This window comes from Mugil cephalus, chromosome 11 (assembly GCF_022458985.1).
Source record: "Mugil cephalus isolate CIBA_MC_2020 chromosome 11, CIBA_Mcephalus_1.1, whole genome shotgun sequence".
Classification (NCBI taxonomy): Eukaryota; Metazoa; Chordata; class Actinopteri; order Mugiliformes; family Mugilidae; genus Mugil; species Mugil cephalus.
In genome coordinates this window covers 21,906,008-21,929,043 of record NC_061780.1, presented here as the reverse complement: position 1 = coordinate 21,929,043, position 23,036 = coordinate 21,906,008, and the positions used below count along the sequence as shown (strand labels likewise).

The window sequence follows — 23,036 nt, the reverse complement described above, 5'->3', positions numbered from 1 at the left end:
TGCTCCTGAAAGCGTCTCTCCAGCTTAACTTTATAAGCGCTAGTTGGCAAAGTTACATTGAAAGTCAACTGTTTATTATTAATTGGATTTATTTGCTGATAGTATTTAATCCTACATATATGTGCCCATATAACCCACCTGCACCCGTTCAGTTCAAGTTGAAATTGACGCACACAGAGAATATCAAGACAGCTGACATGCTACTGACTTACATTTCAGTGGCATTAATACAGAATAAATGCTTATAAAACCAAAGGGCCTTTGTAATACAGCAGTCATTTGTGTTGCATTACAAAGGCATAGATCCAGTGCAGATGTATTGATCTAGCTTAAAGCTACAACGAGCAGATGGTTAGCCTAGCTTAGCATAAAGACAGGAAGCAGCCTGGCTCTGTCTTAAGGTAAAACAATAACCCAATAAACCTCAGCCTTTGTTGAAATTCCATCAAATCTGTGGATTGGGGAACATGCTGGGATGTTGTTGTCTTTGTACAAAGCCAGACTTGCTCGTCTTTATGCTGCAGTAAGCTAACTAGCTGGTGGCTATAGTTTCATAGTCAACAGAGACGAGCGGCATCAATTTCTTCCAGCATTAAAGAAGAAAACTGAGAATTTTTACCAGAATTGTTCTTTGCCTTCCTTCCCATGAGACATCAGCAGACTCCCTGCAGTCTGAAAATGTTCCCGCTTTGTTTGTGAATACATTTTGTACTTTTGTATGTAATGTAAAACTGTCAGTCACAGGAATGACACTTTGATCATCAACATAACCCAAAGTCTTGAACACAGAACAGTTCGTAATGCACAGATTGAAAAGGAAAACGTTTCCATTCATTCGTGACTTAAAAAAAGAAGTAACCCACACCAATAGTTTGATAAAATAATCAGAAAAGAGGAGTGGTCCCAGGATAATATTCAGCACCCATTCAGTAGTTTGAAGCCCTTGTCCAGCAGATTCACTGATTAACGTCCCCTACATTAAGACGATTCATGTCCCACATGTGCATCGTGCAGTTGAGTTTAAAAAAGAAAAAACGGGGCAACTTGACACAGATGTTGGAGTTGAAAAGAGTTTTTAAACTAAGTGACACTCAAAACATTTTCTCTTTTTAAGTCAGATAAGGCACAGGGTGAGTTAAAGTCTTCAGGTTGGGGGGTAAAAAAGGAAAAAAAAGGCAGCGGAGACAGTTTTCCACCTGCCCATGCTTCAGAGTTAGCCTCCATTTCCTGTTAGTGGTTTCCTCCTCAGGCAGCGCAGCGAGATGCTTTTCAAGTCCATCACCTCTTTTTGTTCCTCAAATGCTTTGGTCACGCTGACAGGAGCTCTGAATCCTCACAGCTCCGTCACAGTCGGTGGGCACCTCTGGAAGAGGCTGCAAGAGTGAAGCAGCGAGAGACAATTAATGCCACAGTGCAGTTACAAAAGGCAAAGGCGTTAAGGTGAGACACGGCAGGAATAAACATCCACTGACCAATTTTGAGATTTTTTGCTATTTTGCTTCATTAAGTCAAAATGCACATTTAGATGTTCATTTCACTACACTGTGTCTGTGTTGTGAATCTAATTTATTCCTAAAAGTCTTTAGTAAAAGGAGATAAACGTGGAGACGATCAGCAATGGATCATCATTCATACTTCACAGTTGAATGAACTTACTGAAAATTTTATCTGATATTTTGATATTATATATGATTATGGTTATATGATGTTTTGAAGGATTTGAATAGATGTGGTTTTAGCAGTTTCCAATAAAAATATACATGATTTTACAATGTAAAACTTTTTCAAAATGAGTTTTTTGCATATTCTGGAAAGTCTGGTATGTGTAAGTTTCTGGTTCAGATTTATTCCTAACTACATCCTGTAGGTATTTGCAGAGGAGATTTTTCATATATCATTCAGAGCCTGATTTATAGAACATTTTACTCCTAAAAACATGTCAATTTGTCTGTCTGTTGACAGTATTTTGTGATTTATGGAGTGATAAAAAGAGATTCCCTCTGTAAATACCTGGAAATCTCATACGTTAACAAAGCGAAACAAGAATTTGAAACCTCACTTTAGTCATTATTCATATTTTGGTTCTGGAAATGTATGCAAATCAGCGCATATTTAAGTAATAACTCCTTATTTGCATATTTAAATATGAATTCAAAGAAAACTTGAAATACAAAAAAAATATTGTATTTATGAAAGTTATAAAATGTATTACTTTCATGGGGATATCTATTAACTATTAGTAAGTCATCTGTAGTGTCTCACCTTAAAGTCTGATAAAAGTCGCCCTCTTTATAGTGTTTTTCAAAAAAAATAAAAAGATTATTTAGAAAGCCACTATAAAGATCTATGTCTACATTTTCTATGACAAAAGGCGCGTTGCTCACTGGCCAGCTCTAGTTGAGCGGTATCTCGATGACGTCCTCCTTAATGATCTCCCCCTGGGGGACGGCGATGTGTTCCAGACGCCTCCTCTTGCAGCTCAGCCCGGTGAAGGGACAGCACCAGGACAGGGAGAACGGACCCCCGAACGCCGCCTTCATGGCCTCCCAGCACGGCACCTTGCCCCACTTCCCCGTCTCTCCCTTCAGACGCTCGATTCCCTGGGGAGGACACAACAGTGAGGTCGTGAAGCGACGGGGGAGGTGGTCGGCGGAGAGCTGCCGAACTGACTGAGCACTGCATGCACGATCAATCACAACATGAAACAATGTGGCAACGACATGTGATGACTCTGCGCTCTGGACTTAAAAAAATAAACAAATGTAGGTTTGGATCTTAAAAATACTCATTTTGCCATATGTGTGTTCAAAGAGTTACTGAGTAAGGTAATCATCCCCCCTGTTCATACTGGCCAGAAAGCAATACACATCTAGAGTGAACAGACAGAAAATAATAATTAAATAAGAGTAGAAACTTGCCCTGCTCATTTTGTTATTGATCCAAGCAAGTTCAAAATCTGCTAATTAGTGTGGATCATCCCACATAACAATGGTCATAATGTTGTGGCTGATCGGTGTATGTAGACGTCGTTTGAAGGTCGGGGATTTTATTAGGTGTTGGGTTCAATCACTGAAACTATTTTGATAACAGATTACATGCTCTGTGAAGTAATAAGGAAGTATTTTGAATTTAACACCAATGCTACATTGGCTGTTAACGGCAACTTCTCTCTTTTTTTTTTAAGAAATTAAAGAAATCTGATCGATCATGTTGATCAGTGAGTATTTGTAGGTTCTGCAGATTCTTTTATTCCACTGTTGTCGCTCTGGATGACTGATCAGTGGTTACTGGAACAGTAACCTTAAACCTTTCTTGAATAGGGAAACACAGACGTCTTTCATTTCCCGTTTGCATGATTGAACTTTCATCACTTTTGCTCAACCCTATTAGCACCTTTTTTTTTTTTTGTTAAGTATAGTCAGGGATGCATCGCTTAAAGGCCAATACAGACAGGAGACATTACCACAACCAATAACTTTGAATGTACATTAGATACATGCAGTTGTTCCATGAAGATTTAAGCCTTTTTTTTTTATTTTTTTTTAAAAAAGGCTTTTATGAATGAATTGAAATTCAACATGCCCAAAATAACACGGAATAAAATGACTCATGCACTTCTAAACGAAAAGACTGGTACATACATGTGCTGTTGCATACAGAGCTCTCTCTCTCTCAGTCATTCATTCATTCATTCATTCATTCATTCATTCATTCATTCATTCATTCATGACTTTGCATTAAAAAAAAACGGCACCGACAAAAAAGGAAAAACTGAAAGCACACTGATCAAAAGCAGCATGCTGGTGACGTGTTAAGCTTGATGAGACAGCTAGTGTGACCTCTTTAGCAAGCTTACCTCTCTGTCAAGATTTTAAAGAGCTGTCTGCTTCAGAAAGCTTTTGGCAAAGTGAGTTATCAACCAAAGCAATAATGCATGAGTGTGGAGGGGACACAGATTACAGACAGTAAAGGGGGAGAAGGATGGAAAACAGGGACAGGGGGGGAAATGCAGGGTGTGTGGGTCACATGGACAAAAAATGTATGTATAGAGAGGGACTCTTAAACATCATTTAAATAAACAGGACATTTTAGGGCTGGGTGGTATACCGGTTCATACCGAATAAGGTTTTTTTTCTTCTTCTTACGATAGGAACTGCGAGTCGTAGTGAAGATGGAAAGGTCCGAAAAATGACGAGCTTTTCATGAATGGGGAAAAAAAAATGTTGCACGCAGACTACAGTTATTACGGTAACCGTATAGTCCATCCTTAGTCAATCTACTGCATTAATTCCTCTCTCAACCAGTAGAAAACGAATAAACACGTGATTATGCATGAGGAAAAAATACCGTGATACTGTAATTTTGAAAAATATCGTGCTATACAAGTTTCGGTCATACCGTCCAGCCCTAGAACATCTGGTCGAACGACCTCAGCAGTTCAGGAAATAAACACACACCATAAAGAACAACAGTTTTTGCATTGCAGCCGAGAAGAATTTATTCTCTGTGCAGGTGCTGAAATATCTTCAGAATATTTAGAAAGAATTCATATCTCTGTAAAAAACAAATCTTCGCTCATCACCATCGCTCTCACCAGCGAGACTCGGCGCCATCGTACCAGCGGCGCGGCGCGCGCGCCACTAAGCTAGCCTTCGCCCGAACCATGCATCCAGAAACAACAAAAGGTACACACAACGTCATGTAAACAAAGAGTAGAAGAATAAAATGCACGCTTTGGAACAAAGCAGTTCACATATGGGGGGAAAAAAAGAAAATCTTAAAAAATAAATACAAAGTGCAGTTTAGCCTGTTTTTTTTTTTTTTTTTAGTACTTGTGGAAATGTGCGTGGTGAAAGTAAAATAAAAACCGTTAAATGCTTTGATTCAGTCAGGAATAGAGCAGAGAAACAGTCCAGCTGCTGCAGACATTTTTTCTGCAGAGCTTCCCTTTTTTTTTTTAAACTTCACACAGGATTTAATGTTACCTACCGCAAAGACTATGTTAAATCCGAACCAGTGTTTGATATCACAGCTTTCCCAAATAATCATGTTTTTTTTTTTCTTTTTTTTTTCTGCTTTTTTGGATTTGGCACACACAACATCAAAACACCACACGGGCTTAGAGCACACGAGCTGATTCACTGGCAAGTGTTCATGCACACGGAAACAGGGAGCGCTGGTGGGAGGCTAAACCCTTCTTCACGAGGAACAAGGAAGAATGAACATTTGGTACAATGTTGCTCATTGTTAGTCTGTCAACAAGATTGTAAACAACCATGTTCGACACTGACATTGGGAAGCGATTTGACTGAGAGCGTTTTAATTTCCATGGACGATTCGGTAAAACTTGCCACGAGCCAGCTGGCGTCCGACTGTGGATTTGATCTGGTGGAACAAACGAAAAACCTCCTGGCTTGTTTTGGCCAAAAATAAAAAGGCATCTGTGCCCTGTAAGCGGGGCTTTGTGTTGAGCATGTATCAGAGAGGAATCAGGGACAATGTTCCACACTTGGGAGATCTTAAAATCACTTAAAACACATAATTAAACTGAAAGTGTGACGTTTTTGGTCTTTCATGTTGTTGTGTGAGGGGGGGACGCTGCAGAGTCTGTAATGCCAGGCTCAAATAGCGTTCGCTTGGAGTTTGCAGCCCTCCTGGAGTCTCCGGGGAAAAACCTTTCAGCAGCGATTTAAATCAGGGATGCACAGATGCAACATCAGTCTCAGGGCCAATATTGGCATTTTAAAGCAGACCAGGTGTCGTGAAATCAACAAAATGTTAATATCCTTATAAATATTCAACATTCATGTGGGGAAAGGGCACAGAATTGGTATCGAAGTGGGAATTGCTACTAGTGCTGAGGAGTAAATGTCGGAATCAGGAGGGAAAAAAAGTGGGATCGGTGCATCCCTGTCGTACAAAGATGAGTGAGCCGGAGTTGACTCTTCGTACAGGGAAAGAACATGCAAAAATTTGCTGTATTAAAAATATTTTCACAACCATAATAGACCAAAAATGTATGTGTGTCATAAATGTGTCGGAGTAATTAAACAAAATCCCACAAGTTTTAAACAGAAATAAATCAGTTTAAAGTGGATAAATTAGCTTAAAGGTACTCTGGAAGCTAGCGCAAGTTGCTCCGCCCACAAAATTTTGGGGATCTAATTATGTAACGATCTGCAGGGTCAGGTGATGTGTTACATGAGCGCTGTGGGGTTGGATTTGTTTATAACAAATGGCTCTGATTGGTTGAAAGAGCCCACAATGAAATCCAAATGATTTTTTTTTTTACATGCATTTTCTTTTCACTGCAACTTAAAATGCAATTATCCAAGAGCTCTGCATGTGATCACCACATTCTTGCCTTCTTTCATTTGTTTTTCTGCTAATTCGTGGGAGATTTTCTTTAATTAGCAGGACACAAATATAACTCCGTAAAATCCACAACAATGATGACAAATTCGACGATGTCTGGGACCGATTAAAGGGGTCGGCCTGAGTAATGGATTCATTTCGCAAAACGGCTCAGGCAATCCATTACAGCGTGCACCCATTTAAAAGGTTTACTTTATCCACGTCTGACTAGAACAAACTACCGACTACTGTCTGGCAAGAGGAAGATTTAAAGGGTCAATTCACCAAAATTACAAAAGACGTTTTCCATTCATGGTCTCGCTGTTGGGATTTTTTCCGTTGGGGAGGTGGGCTGACTATTTTTTCCAGCCAAATTGCTAAAAACATGCTGCATATACTGATACTTAAAAGCAAGTACTACACTATTTGACATTTCTAATAGTAAGACTCTTTGTTACAGTTGACATTAATTTATTAATAGTTTTTTTTTTTTTTCCCTTTTTTAATTTACCTAAAACTTAATTTCTGTGTTTTTCCACACTGGCAAATTGCAGGACCCGTAAAAAAAGACATACTAACAATAATCTGCATGGCCAGGCACCACCAGGAATGCACGATAAAATAATAAAATTATACTTTTTTTTTGTAATATAGTTGAACTAACCCTTTAAGTAGAAACAAGAGGAAACACAGGGCAAGAAAAAAGAGAAGTAGATTAGAAGAAAAACAGATTCATCACAGTGTTTGCAAACAGGAGTCAAAAAAGGAAAGGGGGGGGTTTCTTTTTCTCTGCAACTCAACTCACTCAAGGCAACACAAAAGTTAATGTATAGCGCACTCATGGTGTCACAAAAAAAAAAAACAAAACAACCAAAAAAAAAAAAAAAAAAAGCACATGACTAGCTGTCCATGGCTAGCGTGGGTGGGATATACAATGTAAAGAGCGGTGGGAGAAAATGGACCGAGCTGGGCTGGCCTCCCCCCTCCGCCTCGCTCCCTGCGCTCACACCACATACTGGTAGGTCTCTGCCTTCCCATGGTCAGGGGTGGAGAAGGGGCTAAACCACAATAAGGAGAATGGGTGTCCGAATACCGCCCTCATGTTCATCCACTTAGTTTTTTTAGCCCATCTTCTCTCTTCCTTTTTCAACTGCTCTATGCCCTGAAAACGAGAGACAACCAAACTTCAATTGGTGCTTTTGTGACGCAGTTCATCACAAACCAAATTCCACCCCAAAAACACCCATTTTCTCAGCAGGAACAGGTAATCTGGGCCAGAACTTCAGGCTTTGAGTCTTTTTGTATCTGCTGGTGCTCTGTTGCCTCCCCCCACCTCCTCTGTGTATTGTATATTTCTTAATAAGTACAGGCCCTCTAAGCCCCTATGTTCAAATGTCACTCATATCTCTGACCTAGAGTTGCAGACAAAAAGAAGTTCAGAGCAGGAAGAGGAACAGAGTTTGGTGAGCTACAATCCACCACTACAGCAGCCTCAATTATTTTTAGCATGACACCAAACGTCACGTACGATAGTGATTCCTTCTTCGACTGATACATGGACAAAATTACCTTTGCTGTGACAATAAATACATTCATGCATAAATATACAGTGTTGATATATTGACAAGCTCTAACGAAGACATGCTCAGAGCCTAAAGGTTAAATGCAGAGTTCAAACACTTCTACCACATGGCAGCGTTGCATATTAGCCTGCGACAGATTACAACTTTTGGTTCATGAAGAAGAATGCTTTCAGAAATGGAGGCGTTGATAGTTTATTTTCATCAATTAAGAAAATGCACTGAATGAACAGAAGAGAAATCTAAATCAAATCTGCTGTGACCACCCTTTGCCTTCAAGACGGCATCAATTCTTCTAGGTCCACTTGCATGCAGTTTTTAAAGGAGCTCGGCTGGTAGGTTGTTCCAAACATCTTGGAGAACTAACCACAGATCTTCTGTGGATGTAGGCTTCCTCAACTCCTTCTGTCTCTTCATGTAATCCCAGACACACTCAGTGATGTTGGGATCAGGGCTCTGTGGGGGCCATGCCATCATTTCCAGGACTTCATGTTCTTCTTTACTCTGAAGATAGTTCCTCATGACCTTGGCTGGAGGTTTGGGTCTTTGTCAAGATGAGAATAAATCCCTGAATCCCTGAAGATGTTGCATGATGGATAAGTATCTGTCTGTACGTCTCAATTAATCCATTAATCTTGATCAGATCTCCAACTCCATTTGCAGAAATGCAGTCCCAAATTTGCAAGGAACCTCCACCATGCTTCACTGTTGCCTGCTGACGCTCATCATCCTACCGTTATCCAGCTCTTCGGTGAACTAACTGCCTTCTGCTACAGCTCAAAGAGCTGTAGCAGTCCAGAGCACCTGCTGCCATTTTTTGCACTCCTATGTTTTTGCATTCATTGTTAGACAGGATAAGATGTTACAATCCCTTGTGCCAAGATCCCAGGCAAAATGCATTTAGACGTCCAGTCCAACAGAAAACCGACCAGCAGGCTGGCAGTCAGCTACCAACTTGCAACCAACAAGGCGACACCTGCTACCTAGCCTAGCCAGCAGCAGTAGGCAGTATGTGGCACATCACTGGGGTTTTAAATTGGGCACCTCCCTTCACCGATCTTCACCGTTAAGTTAGGCCACACAGTTCCTATGTTTTCGTGCATAGTTGAGTCTCTTGACCTTGTTTCCATGTCAGAGGGATGGATTGTTGGCTGCAACTCTCCCATGAAGACCACCTCAGGCCAGACTTCTCCAGACAGTAGATGGGTATACCTGGGTCCCACTGGTTTCTGACAGTTCTGAGCTGATGGCTCTGCAGGACATCTTTTGATTTCAGGAAATACGTTTGATGTGTTTTTCATCTTCAAGTTTCCTTGGCCATCTACGATCCTACAACGTCCCTGACTTTGTACAAGAGTACCTATAAGGTTTAATGCAGATGGTTTGAAGGCAAAGGGTAATAACACCAAATACTGATACCATTTAGATTTTTCATTTGTGTCTTTTCGCTCACTTTGCATTTTGTAAATTGATAAAAACAAACAGTTATTATTGATATTTTTGAAAGCATTCCTGGTTTACAGTATTTTTTCCACACCTGCCTAAAACTTTTACACAATACTGTATATATCGTTGATATCTTAACACATTCAAGCTCTAAAGAAGACATGCTCAGAGCCTTCAGGTTAAATGTAATCTCTATTATTATGTTTGTAATTAATGTGCTGAATGCAAACACATGTGGCTTAATAAAAAAAGGCGTCTTTCATGTTCCTTGATGGTTGACCAGCAAATCAGTCTGAAGGTGACAGGAGGCTGCAGCCTGGGCTATGGGGTTAACATTTGAATCGCATATTGTGCTTTTGAGGTAACTGCCAAAGTAGAGGAAACAGCCGAGTACCAAACCCTAGAAAAGAAAAGCCCTGAAGACGTTGATTTGAGCCTGAATAAGACCCACACGCTGTTATTTTCCATTTGTCACAGTCCAAAGCCGCTCAGTGAACAGTTGCTGGCATGTTTGACAAAGGATGGATGTAATTTAGCCAAGAGAGGGAGAAGCGGGGCGTATGTGTGGATGGATGTGCAACCGTATAAGAACAGATATGTCAGATGGATTTTCCGGTTTTGCGGAGCTATTTACAAATCTATACAGCGTCCTCGGGTCTTTATTAAGATTCATCTGCGTAGGCTGCCTCTTTGCCAGGGCCAATAAGAATTACATGTGGCCAGGCAGCAGTTGCTGTAGTCTGGTTTATTTTCTGCATGCCACAAACCTAAAGTCAGATGGCTACATAAAGTGAGAGCTAGCCCCTGCTAAAACTAATGCTAAGTTTGGTTGATGATTTTGCCCACAGTTGTTATCTGCAAATTAAATGCAAATCATTATCTGTCTCATGAAGGGAACATTCGGTTATTTGGTCTCCATCTGTCCGTCATCTACTCCTTATTCAGTTACTCAGTTTCGTTTTCCGAATAATGAAGGAGGTTCTACAAGAGCAACAAGTGATGCAACGTCCTACTGTGCATTGAATTAAAGGATTATCTAGTCTTATTCGATCACCTTTCTCCGTTTCAATATTTCCGTTTCTGATTCCTTTATACAAAAGTATTATCAGTCATATGTCTGTCAAACTCTGAATCCTGCAAATAGACCAACAGAGGTACTCTAGGGGGGGGTTATATACATGTATTTTTTATTTCCCCCCACAATTTTTCCATCACAAATTAAAATTTCTTTAAATCTTCTTTAAATCTCCGACGCATGCTGCAATATCAGCAGATGAGAAGCTAACTGTGCAAACCAAAATGGCTTGGTGATTCATGTCCGTACTATTTTTATCTAGTTAAAACTTGAATCTGTCAATTACTTTCTTTAACTGTTTTAAGTACTTATACATACAACAGTACGGTACGTTTATGTCAGATATGTTTATGGTTACAGCAGTTGCACAACAACCCAACTGTTGCACATTTGAAATAAGGAAATGAATATTTGAACCTGTGTATTATTTGAATAGCTTAATACTGAATGCAACATGATGATAATAACGTATATTTATAAATAACACTAGGTTGAGGAAACCTCAACCTAACACCAGCAGTAAATTTGCTGATGAAAAACTTCTTAGTAGATTCTTAAACAACAGATGCTTAGTTCCTTAGATTTTTATTAGCGTGCAACCACTGGTTTTGCAAGCTCAGAAAACAATATGCTTACCCGATATAATTAGAGAACAAATTAAACATCTATTTCACAAGCTGGTCAAAGTTTTTCTGTTATGAGATTTCAAAGCTAACTTGTCTGAAAGTCAGTGTCAGGCATCTGATGGCTGAGTACATGAAACATGATCAGCTACTAAATATCCTCAGAAGTTGGTGGTTCTTATATAAACCATCAGTTTTACATCAGCTCAAAGCAGCTGTGGCAGCACACCGTAGTCCACGTAGTGCATTAAAATGGATGAGCACAGACACTGAAAGCTCACATTTACCTTTAAGGCACTCAGTTTCTTCCTTATTGGCAGTTACTTGCTTTTGAAGATAATGCTGACAGTGGATAAAAAATGGAAGGGAATTTAAAACACCTTGTTCTATCACACGCTGCAGAGTAAAAGACGTCACTTGGCTGTTAATGTTTGAATTAGAAAGCTAAAGATGTTCTTGTTTTTTTTTTTTTAAAAAAAGAACAAAGGGTGAGAGCAGCAGGTCTGAGGAGCAGGAGGAAGAGAAGAGAAAGGAAAGGAGGAGGCAGAGGAGAGCGGGCCGCTAAATGGGTCACTTACGGTCTCGTCGGTACAGATGGAGTGGACTTGGGTGCCGAACATCACAGAGGTGAAGATGAGGAAGAGGAGGCCCTCAAAGCACAGGAGTATGAGGAGGATGACTGTTGCTGGAGGAGAGAAGGAACTGCACTCTGGGGGATGGAAGGATGTGGAGGCAGAGACATGAAAGGGCAAAGAAGAGGATTGTATGAGGCACTACTACAGTGCTATCAAAGAAACTACAGTGCTCTACTATTGACTGGAGCAGCTCTACAGAGAGGGTTCAAAGCTCTGAAGTCAAGTATGTGCATCCGTTATCTTGTAGAAGACAAGTGTGTCGGTTTGAGACGAGGAAATTTAGACTGGACTGGAATCTAGAAACAAAATGCACTTATTTCCCATGACGGTCTCTGGAACACAGGAGTACTGTTGTTATAATAGCAAAAGGACTGCTAGACTAGGCATGCAGCCAATTCATATTTTATTTAAGATTGTAAGCCCACCAGAATCTATAATCACTGCACCCCTAGACCCCTACTACCACGGAATTAGTCATTTTATCAGCACTAGAGCTGACATACGAATAATGAATTGTGAATCACAGGCACAGAAGGTTATGAACGCCTACGTGGCGATCAAGAGTTTGAGCTCATTTGTAGGTGGGAACATTAAAACTTTGAGAAAGGTACATTTGATTAACATTTGAGTATGTGGCTCTGAGTAAGAGTCGTGAATCATGCAGGGAGTTACAATAAAAAACACTTCTATCGGTGCAGAAACAAGCCATTGTTATGAATTATTCGAGAGAGCAGACAACGTTTAGCTGGAATCTGTCGAGATAAAACTGTAGACTTCTCTGATGCTCCCTTCAACAACCATGCACAGTACGTCTCAGATACACTGTACAAGGACGGAAACTGTCTATTGTTCAACCATCTACTCTGCTCTACGATCTGTGCTGCAGAGATATGAGTGAAAGTAACTGATTTAATAACTTAAACTACAGCATGAGCTACTCAGTTCCCTCGTCACTGTGTGAAGGACACAGCTGATCAACGCAGCTAACCCACCCAGCACAGGCTCCACGTAAACAACTTGCAACTGTAAACTAAGCTTAAAAGGTAGCTCTCATCCTGACTGCATGCCGCAGTCTACTGATGTGCCACCATAGACGGTATAAATATGGACGGCATGTCTCCACTTCTTCTCGTTGGCCTAACTGGCGCCATTTTCCCAGGGATACAGGCGGCGCCATGTAGGGACTTCGGAGCCAGAGTCTGATCAGTACAGTCCGAGAGTGCTGGTCACCATTATGTCACATCCTATAGTGTCAAATAACTTGAACATTCATCAGCATTATATTAACTACCTGAAATGACAGAAACCAACCTTCAAACAAAATAATCTGAGGTATATTTTAGTGTTTTAGTTCCATCCAATAACAAAAAAGAGGTGGAGCTTATGACCTATACTGCAGCCAGTCAGCAGGGGGAGCTCTACTTGTTGCTTCACTTTGTTGCTACCTGCAACATGCTAACAATGGCTCTCAAACATATGCAGCTTAATTAAACACAGTCCTGACATTAATTCTGATCATTGTGGAGGTTGCAGTACGCGGTGCTGTTGAACTGTATCTCATGGTCTCAATTGTCTCAATATTTTTTTTTCCTGACATACAAAGGAGCACTGTAAGATTTCAAAGGCACATTGTGAGTTCATGATTTGCACTTGTGTTCTTTTTATGAGTGAAGGGGAAAAAGCTCTATTGAAGATAAAATAAAAAAAAACATAAAATAAACACTCACTCGTCCAATCATCTTCAAAGCAGTAGAGGAAATGGAAGACTACCATGACCAGGGCGTGGAGAGAGACGAGTGCAATGTACATCTAGGTTAAAAAAAAAAGAGAACACACAAAGAGGAAGACATTAACCACATACACCAACTATAAACATGCTGACATCAATGTGAAACAGCCAACACAACTCATTTTGTGATGGACCATCACAAGATGAGTTGCACAGTGTTTCATGACTCAAAACTGCAGATCCACTTACTGTAAAAAGCACAAAGTACTTTTGGTTGTTCTCCCCAACACAGTTGTTGACCCACGGACAGTGGTGGTCCATCTTCCGTATGCAGCGCTTGCAAACACTGTAAGAAAAGTTACAAAGATAAAGAATAATGAAAAAATATTAACCATTAAATGTTTGGTCAGTAATTAAACAAACAAGATGAAACTGAAAAGAGGCTGACTAATGGAAATATGCACCAAAAACTGCATTTATGTTCTCAAAGGTTTAGCTTCTCCTCTCAAGCTAAAACCTTAGAGTAAGCTGCTGGTAAAGTCAACACTGCCGGCCGAGCACAAATGACAAGAAGGCTGTAGTCTGACATGATAACTAGATTTGCTTTGCCGAGGAGAGTCGCCGTGTTGTTATTGCAGAGTGGCTTGGAAGTAAACAGAGCCCTTAAAATTAACCTCGTCCAAGACAAGAACATGCCTTGTTCACTAGGGCTGGGTTTGAAAAGAAAAGTTGATTCTCAGATTCAAAGATTCATTTCAACAATTCAATATTGATTGAGTCCAAATTGGTTTATTTTTAAATATATCCCTAAATATTTCCTTGATCCTCTTATTAATAAAATCTCACTGTGGCCTCTTCAACTACAATTAACATTACAAGTTTTTAAAACTAAATTTAATACGTATTCAGAATTTGAAATTTCCTGAAAAAATACCTATTTGAAGATTAAAATGGAAACAGTTATGCTTTTGAATGAAGAAGCCATAAAGTGAATTCTCCCCCCAGTTCCTGCAGAGGGTCATCATGAAGATAAAGCCCAACCAGGGTTCAGCAAACACACATGGATATTGTTTACAGGCTTATGACTTCACATCTCAGGACTGGAATGGTTACCCTGTTGGATACGTGTGTTGTATGTTGCTTCCCCTCAGAAAGTAGGACCACATGTTAAAAATAATCAAAGCTGAATATAAACAGTTTTTAGTCTACTTAAAGTTGGTAAAAAAAACAAAGACATGCTTAAGATGTGACAACTAGAGATAAAATATTGAGGAAATAACAATGACATCACTTTTGAGTTTTCATAACTAGTGTTTCAAATATCTCTAAATCAGTCAAATCAAATCATAACCTTCTGAATCAGAAGCAAATCGATTCAGGCAATCAGTAGCACTGCCTGGTCCAAATGTTAAACGTGGCCACTGCACAAAAAAAAAAAATAAAAAATAAAAAATCTAAAAAATGCCAAAAACTAGACGATGACTAACCAAAGTCAAATGACTAAAAATGTCACTTAAAACTTAAAATGTTTTCATCGTTAGAGTGAAACCAAACCCATATCTGACGCCCGAGGACAACGTTAGTAAAAAGTGAAGAGCATAACATGATGGAGGGAGAACTTCCTCTTCACAAATGACCCAAAGTCAAAAGTTTGACTTCACTGCACCAAAACACAGCGCTTGATCGGGTCCGCGATGCCGAATGCTGCAGTGAATATTCCATGTCCTTTTTGTCCTACCTGCAGTGGTGTGCTCGGTCAGGCTTGATGCTGCAGCACTTGGGACATTTGTAGACCACCTGCCCTGGTTTCAGCTGAAGGCTTTCTATGTATTCCTTGGTAGCATTCCCTTTTGGCACAGCCCCCTAACAGGAAACATGCATATGAAGTAGTTGAATGTGCAGCTGATTAATCACTTTTGAAAAACGGGGCAGAGGCTAAATATATTAGAATTTAGAAATGTCCAGCAGCGGGATTCAGGACCACATAAAACTAAATATTGTAAACTTGTCTGCATGGCATTGAAAATTAAAGCTGTGCACATGTGTAACTACCTCAAAAACAACAACAACAAAAAAAAAACACTTACAGGATCAGTGCACATGGCTCGAAGGTGCGAGGCAAGGGCAAGGAAGGCAAGAGTATTGAACAGAGTCCCGTTCACTATGCTGTACGTCAGATTCTTGGAGGGCAGCAGCATCACAAACAACACCACGAACTCTGCGTAAAACACCAGCAGCCAGGTGATGACCGCGCACACGATCCCGCAGGCGTCCTTGATGAACCACATGGCCGAAGCGGAAGAGGCGGTGATGACGTCTTTGGAGATAGGTATGCGCTGCTCGACCTGGAGACAGGTGGTTCCCGCCCCTGTCCCGGTCTGTCCTCGCCCGTGCTCCACGTCCCTGCATCTGTGCACCGGGCTCTTCATCCTTCATCTAAGCTGGATTCCTGCCACCACTGTGCCTTCAGGCTTCAGTCCTGGTCACCGCATGCTTTGGAGAGCGCAGGGTCACAAGCGATTTATTAATAATGCATCAGCTTGCCCAGAATTTGTTTAAACCACGCGTTTAAGTCCAGTACCAGAAACCTGAGGCTTTATTGGCGTGAAACTTGAAAACAAAAACACAACATTTGCATGTGTGTCGTTCACTGTGCCTCCATCTGTGGCTTGTTGATAGATACTGGGCAGTGAGCTATGTCCTCTTTCCTATTAGCGGTATTTTTCATTCACAGAGGCCATAAAACTATTAGGTGATAGTCATTCATTTTGTTAACGGTTTAGAAGAGAATAATAACAAACATTTCTCAACTGTGATGAAATTCTGTCTTAGATTTTGGTATTTCAACATTAACTCAGTATATTTGGCTTCTGAACTGCTGCAAGTATTTTCATGAGGCCGCTTTAGGATTTAGAGCAAAGTTTGAGTCATTTATCGTTTTTATTTGTTTGTTTAATATCTTTGTGTTAGGCAGTTGGCTTTAAAACAGGGAATTTGATGATATGCCTTTGAGCTCAGACGCTTTCCAACACTCTTACGTTAAAGACTAGATAATTAAAGTAACATTATACTCAACAAATTAATAAATAATGTAAATAATCATTCACAATGAACAGTTTACCGTCTGTTCTGTACACACACCCTGGCTACAACTGAATCCAAGTGACACATGACACAAGTAAACTTTCCGGTTCTACATTTATGTAAACAAAGGGGAAGACAAAACATTGTCGCACGAAAGACAAATCAGAAAAAACATAACATGTCGAGCTCGAAGCGTCGCTTCAACTTCTGCTTTTATTATGATTATTAAGAGTACAAAAACATTCAGCTTACAAGCACGCGTCATGCTGCGGCGATCTGATTTGTATTGCGTTTTTCTTTAACGTAGTGCGGCTGTTGATCATAGTGATTTCGTCAGGCAAACACTCGTGTGGTAATCGCCGACCCTACACTTCATCCCGGTCTAGTGGTCGGACGTCTCGTGAGAGCCGGTCGCCTGTCAAAGCTTTGTCACTGCAGAGGTCAAACACAGCAGAGGGAGCAGCGCGGTGCTTGCGTGCCTCCGCAGGCCGACTCAGTGCTACCGTACCCAGAGCTGGATGAGGCATCGCGGATGAATGGAGGGAAAGGTGCCTGAGAGGTGGTGGACTGTGACCCGATGTCTGAGCTCATCATAACCTGCTGAGCCCATACATGTCCTCATGGAAAAGTTAAAAATCTTATTTAAAGTCATTTACTAATTTGCTGATCTGGACGGAGTTATCATGGATAAATCTGATCTCTTTTTTTGTTTTTTTTTTTAAATTCACCCAAGGTCTGGAGTAAACAATAACAAATATAACCTTGCTGGAGAGGATGTAGATTAACTGGCAGGGATCATTCGGAAATGCGATAAAATAACACAATTTTGGAAAATGTTATGAGTGACTAGTGAAAATATTCGACTATAACTTATAAAACTTATGTGAAGATATATACACAGTCAAAGGACAGTTACTCGGTTACTTGGTAAAAATGTTACCAATGGCTGATTTAAAAAAAAATAAAAAAAGAAGTTAGTATGAGGAAATGGGTAAAGGATGAACTCCCCTACACAGGATGAGTGGTCATTGATTGTAGAAGATATCTACACAATGGGAAAGATGACACACTGCCTAAGACTTCAGAAGTTCAACTTGAGGACAAATGGATGAAATGGACATTATTCAAGACCGAAGAGTCACAAAGACCACAGACCGACTGTCCCAGCTGTAACTCACTCGTGTTTGTTTGTTACTGAATTTTAAAGGGGAAAAAATCTCAATAAAGAAAAAGTTATTTTTTTATTACTAATTTAAAGTGCTTTAGATATATGATCACTAGTATCGGATTAAAAATCGGGCAGTCGTCACTCCTTAAAGATGAGGAAGTGGGTCAACGACGCCCTGCCTCCCCGTTTCAATTAAATAGGTGAAGGTGTTTTCAATTTCGAAGGTGTTTTCAATTTGAATGCCAAGTATAAACAGCGAGCTAACCGTATTATTTATAGCCACGCAGAGCCCAGATACAGTGACTGGTGATGTCAAATACGCTAAAAGCCAATTGAAGGCATCTTAAGTGACAGTTAGTAGGCCTACATAGAGCTCAAACAGAACCCAACACATTCCATTCCAGCTAATGCTAGTTGCTAAGCTAAACGTCTCACAGTGAGCATTTATTGACCTGTTTGCGCATTGCTATTAGCGTCCTCTACGCGGTAGACGTCGGGGGCCACCTGCGTGTCTTTACTTCGGATTAACTGTAATTAAATTCCGCTGAATCTCACCTGATAGATGAGCATCCTCCGGTCGCTTTCTCGGCTGCTCGGTTGCTCCTCTCGACGACGTGCTCCTCTGGCCCATTCACCAACAGCATGCGTCATGACGTAGCGGGAGAGAGCCAATGGGATCACCGGAAAGGTTTCCAGCCTCTTCCCGTCAGACACGATCAGACACGCCCATTCTTACACCTGTCTATCCATTTGTCCTCACCCATCAGCCATAACATTAGGACTACCCTTCCTAATATTGTGTAGGTCTCCCTTCTTGTCCCTTGTCAGAGATAAAATAAGTGAATTAAAATGAATGAATACAATAAAAAAAATTTAACGTGAAACTGAATGTATGCACAACTAATAACCAAAAGAACCTGCATGTGTCATCTGTCACATACATATGAGGAGATGATACTTCATCACTTTGGGATCTAGTCAATATGGAGACTAGTTCAACACCTTGTGCTGCTTTTCATGTTTTTGTGAATTAAATCTTTCTGTGTGCGTGTGTGTGCCTGTGTCATGCCGCATACTGCTAGGCATGACTGCTGCCATCATTGCTATGGGGTGGGGCTGTCTGGTCTGGTCTAGGTGACTGGTACATGTCTAAGTAACATGAATGAATACCGGGTACAAAAGTTTAACAGAAGAATGCTGTGTTGTCACAAGACTTTTGTTAAGGTTTAACTTCATACCATTTCAGGTATAAGACAAGATAAAATAAGATAATCCTTTAATGTATGCCTCAGTGGGCGATGGTTCAGATATTTACCATATTCTTTTAATTAAACTAATTAACAAGACTGAGTAGGTGCATTGAAATATTTGACTAGTCTTACATGTATATAAAAATTGCATGTAAGTACACTCACCAGCCACTTTATTAGGTACAATTCAATTGCTTGTTAACATAAATAGCTAATCAGCCAATCACATGACTGCAATTCAATGCATTTATTCATGTAGAGGTGATCAAGACAACTTGTTGACATTCAAACCGAGCATCAGAATGAGGAAGAAAGGGGATTTAAGTGACTCTGAACGTGGTTGGTTGTTGGTCTGAGTATTTCAGAAACTGCTGATCTGCTGGTATTTTCACACACAGCCATCTCAAAGAGTTCACAGAGAACGGTCCAAAAAAGAGGAAATATCCAGTGAGCAGCAGTTTTGTGCCTTATGCCTTACTTCGTTGATGTGAGAGGTCAGAGGAGAATGGGCAGACTGGTTGGAGATGATAGAAAGGCAACAGTAACTCAAATAACCACTCGTTACAACCAAGGAATGCAGAATACCATCTCTGAACTCACAACATGTGGAACCTTGAAGAAGATGAGCTACAGCAGCAGAAGACCACACTGGGGCCACTCCTGTCAGCTAAGAACAGGAAACTGAGACTACAGTTCACACAGGCTAATTAAAATTGGACAATAGAAGACTGGAAAAACGTTGCCTGGTCTGACGAGTCTGGATTTCAGCTGCGACATTCGGATGACAGGGTCAGAATTTGTGTTGTAAACAACATGAAAGCATGGATCCATCCTGCCTTTCATCAACGGTTCAGGCTGGTGGTGGTGGTATAATGATGTGGGGGATATTTTTTTGGCCCCTTAGTACAAACTGAGCATGGTTTAAATGCCACAGTCTACCTGAGTATTGTTGCTGACCATGTCCATCCCTTTATGACCACAGTGTACCATCTTCTGACAGCTACTTCCAGCAGGATAATGCACCATGTCACAAAGCTCATATCATCTCAAACTGGTTTCTTGAATGTGTCAGTGAGTTCACTGTACTCCAATGGCCTCCACAGTCACCAGATCTCAATCCAATATTTAGCCTTTGGGATGTGATGGAACGAGAGGTTATCATCATAGATGTGCAGCCAACAAATCTGCAGCAACTGTGTGATGTTATCACGTCAATTATGGACCAAACTCTCTGAGGAATGTTTTCAACACCTTGTTGAAACTATGTCACGAAGAATTAAGGCAGTTCTGAAGACAAAAGGGGATCGAACCTTTCGGTAGCGAGGTAATAAAGGTGCCGATGAGTGTATATATAAAATATGGACAAGAATGTAATGTCTAATTACAATGCACACAACAGATATGCAGTATTGTGCATACTGAGAAAAAGGTTGACACTTTAATTCCCAAAGAGGGGGAAAAAACATGATAGTGTGTATATAATCAGAGACAACATGGCTTTGTGTTTATAATAGCAGCTCATTTATCATTGCTCAAATCCTTTTTTTTATTTTGAGGTTTGTCATGCCAGCCAGTCTGTCTTTGACTTCCAGCATTCTCCAGACTGATGGCGCCATAGTGATAAAAGTGACTGCACCAGCAGCGGTGTGTAGAGATTTTAGGATAGAAACAATGAGTCTATTAAATCTGTTAAAATGGCATACTTGGGCAAATTGGTACAAATTGGTAGTTAACTTGCTCTGCGCCAACGCAACTAATGGACTATTACATTAACTACAATAAGAACCAGGTTTTAGACTTTGGACAAGTCAACTTTTCATCATTCCAGGCAAAACAGGTCAATGTCTCACTTTAGCCTTCCCCTCCTCATTCTTTTTGTTTGTCATAATGTAGCCAAAAGGTTTCATTCTTGACGTTGTTTTAAAGGTTGATGGTGATCTGCTCGGTTTCACAGCCATCACTAGAGGGCAGCGCCATACAAACAACCCCTCTGTAGAGCAGTGTTACTCATAGCTTTTTGTTTGGGGTAAATAAAGTCCACTGCTCTGCAGCTTACGTGGATTCATGTTCAGTGTCGCTGCACTTTCTGACTGACACCAATTCCACTTGTAACGTTAGTAATCTTTCCCTGGGTTAACAAGTGATAATGTTCTTCAAACTGCAGCCTTTGTACTGAAAAGCATTTTGAAACAGACTGAGTACTATAGCTGCCAGCCTCAATACCCTGTACTTGACAAGGTGCCAGAGGTAAGAACATATGATCATTGTCCACCTCCACGGTACAATTCCATCAGCGCTTGTCAACATAAAACTGGCAGGTAGCTCTTGAACCTTGAAAGGAATGCATTGATGAAGAACATACACGTGCAGACGCTTTCCTTCTGAGCCGAAGAAAACGCCACAAAAGCCCCCACGAACAGTGCAGTTAGATAAACACTGTCTGTTTCTCACTTGTCCGACTGCTGATTCCGAAGATATGACAGAACAGATGTTACTAGCTTCTCTCCACTTTTAACAACATTACTAATCAGCTTTTTTTTTTTTTTTTTTTAATGTTCTGGGGTTTCACATAAAATATAATATATTTTATTTTCCTTTCATCAGTCCCGTGCAGCTGTGCCTGCATTCCAAGGACAGAAAACATCCCAATCCAAGATTAAAATGGACGAGCACAGACTAACAGAGAAACAGGTAAATGTTTTGTCATTCGGCACTAGTCCTTAATATTGTTTTTGGGAACATGCAGCTCACTCATCAAAACAAGATGAGATACCGACCATCATTCTCCATCAGAAATGACATTTTTTTTCTTTTCTTTTCTTTTAAGACCAGGTCAGGAGAGACTCTGTAAATCTTCTTTTGACAACCACAACAGCACCTTGAGTTATCTAATTTAAACAGAGGCGCGAGGACGAGGAACTGGTTATACGTATTAGTCTTTATTTTTTTCCAAGGGTAAAACACTATTATATTACATCTCAATATATGTATCTATATTGGCCCTTCGACCTTAGTTAAATCAAGAAAGAATGTATTTTCTGCAGAGAATGAGAACGCACGGTGCCTCAAATCAAATCCTGCACATTTCTACCGGTCACCCTCTGTAAGCGTCCTTTCACTTTCCATCACATGCCCCTTGTCTTCTGCCTAGTTCCTCTTATCCAGATAGTTTCCCTTGGAGATTTACAGCCGGGGCATTAAGAGCAGAGTCTGAATTCATAGAGGTGCTCTTACACTTCTTCTTTTATTTTTTATTTTTTTTATGAAAAGCCTCTAGAACGGCTCCTAAATATTCTCCTAAGATTAATTTCAACCTCTCCAAGCTGCACCTGGTTTTCCACCCAGTAACGTGTCAAATGTGGCCTGACGAGCAACAGTATAAAACAATGAAAAAGATCCATATCTCATTATTGTTTTAGTGGAGCCCTTGATTTCCCACTGTGCTAACAGTTGTGTGTGGTCTTTCCTTTTGTGAAAATGGCACATATTAGTCACTTCGAGGGCTGTGCTCCACATCCTTAATGTCATGTCTAATCCTGTCTTATTTCAACCTGGTGTATTTCTCATTAATGTGTCTATTGTGGTTCTGCGGGTCATGCACGACACTGTGCTCTCCAGCTCTCCTGTGTAGATTCAAGGAAACGAGGAGTGTATGAGGGCAAAAAGAACAAGCTCAGTGAAGCTTTCCAAAACACGTACTTAAAATAAACACAAGAGCTACACAAAAACTTATGACAGCTGTTTTGCTGAATGCATCAGATATTTCCATTCGGGGACGTTTGCTATCTGATATAATCGCTGGCATACACCGAACAGACATAACATTATGACCAACTTCCTCATATTGTGTAGGTCTCCCTTGTGCCTCCAAAACAGTTGTGACTCATTAGACAATGGTGCCTGGTTTAGGTAACAAATGTGTTTTCCGGCACATCTATTTTGCTTGTTGTGATAGCCTTTCCTCACCATATGACAAGTGTATGCTCCTCTACATCCAGGGGGGCAGCTGTATTTTATTCCTACAGCTGGGATTTAAGAGCCTCAATTGTCATTGCACACAAGTTACGACGAAATTTAGTTTGTTGGCAACCT

General features: G+C 40.5%; 1 protein-coding gene across 2 annotated transcripts; it reads right to left on the bottom strand.

Moving 5' to 3' along the window:
- Positions 1-71: 71 nt before the first annotated feature.
- On the bottom strand, positions 72-18,343 carry zdhhc3a (zinc finger DHHC-type palmitoyltransferase 3a). 2 transcript variants are annotated; one of them, XM_047598606.1, is made up of 8 exons: positions 18,250-18,343; positions 15,530-15,935; positions 15,181-15,305; positions 13,692-13,788; positions 13,441-13,522; positions 11,657-11,787; positions 2,385-2,600; positions 72-1,373 (listed from the first exon to the last, which is right to left on the bottom strand). In XM_047598606.1, the coding sequence occupies exons 2-7, from the start codon at positions 15,869-15,871 to the stop codon at positions 2,394-2,396; spliced, it is 984 nt and encodes a 327-aa protein (XP_047454562.1). In that variant the 5' UTR covers positions 15,872-15,935; positions 18,250-18,343; the 3' UTR covers positions 72-1,373; positions 2,385-2,393. The 2 variants fall into 2 exon arrangements, with proteins under 2 accessions (XP_047454562.1, XP_047454564.1); XM_047598608.1 differs by lacking the exons at positions 72-1,373; positions 2,385-2,600 and adding an exon at positions 4,468-7,516.
- Between the last annotated feature and the right edge of the window lie 4,693 nt (positions 18,344-23,036).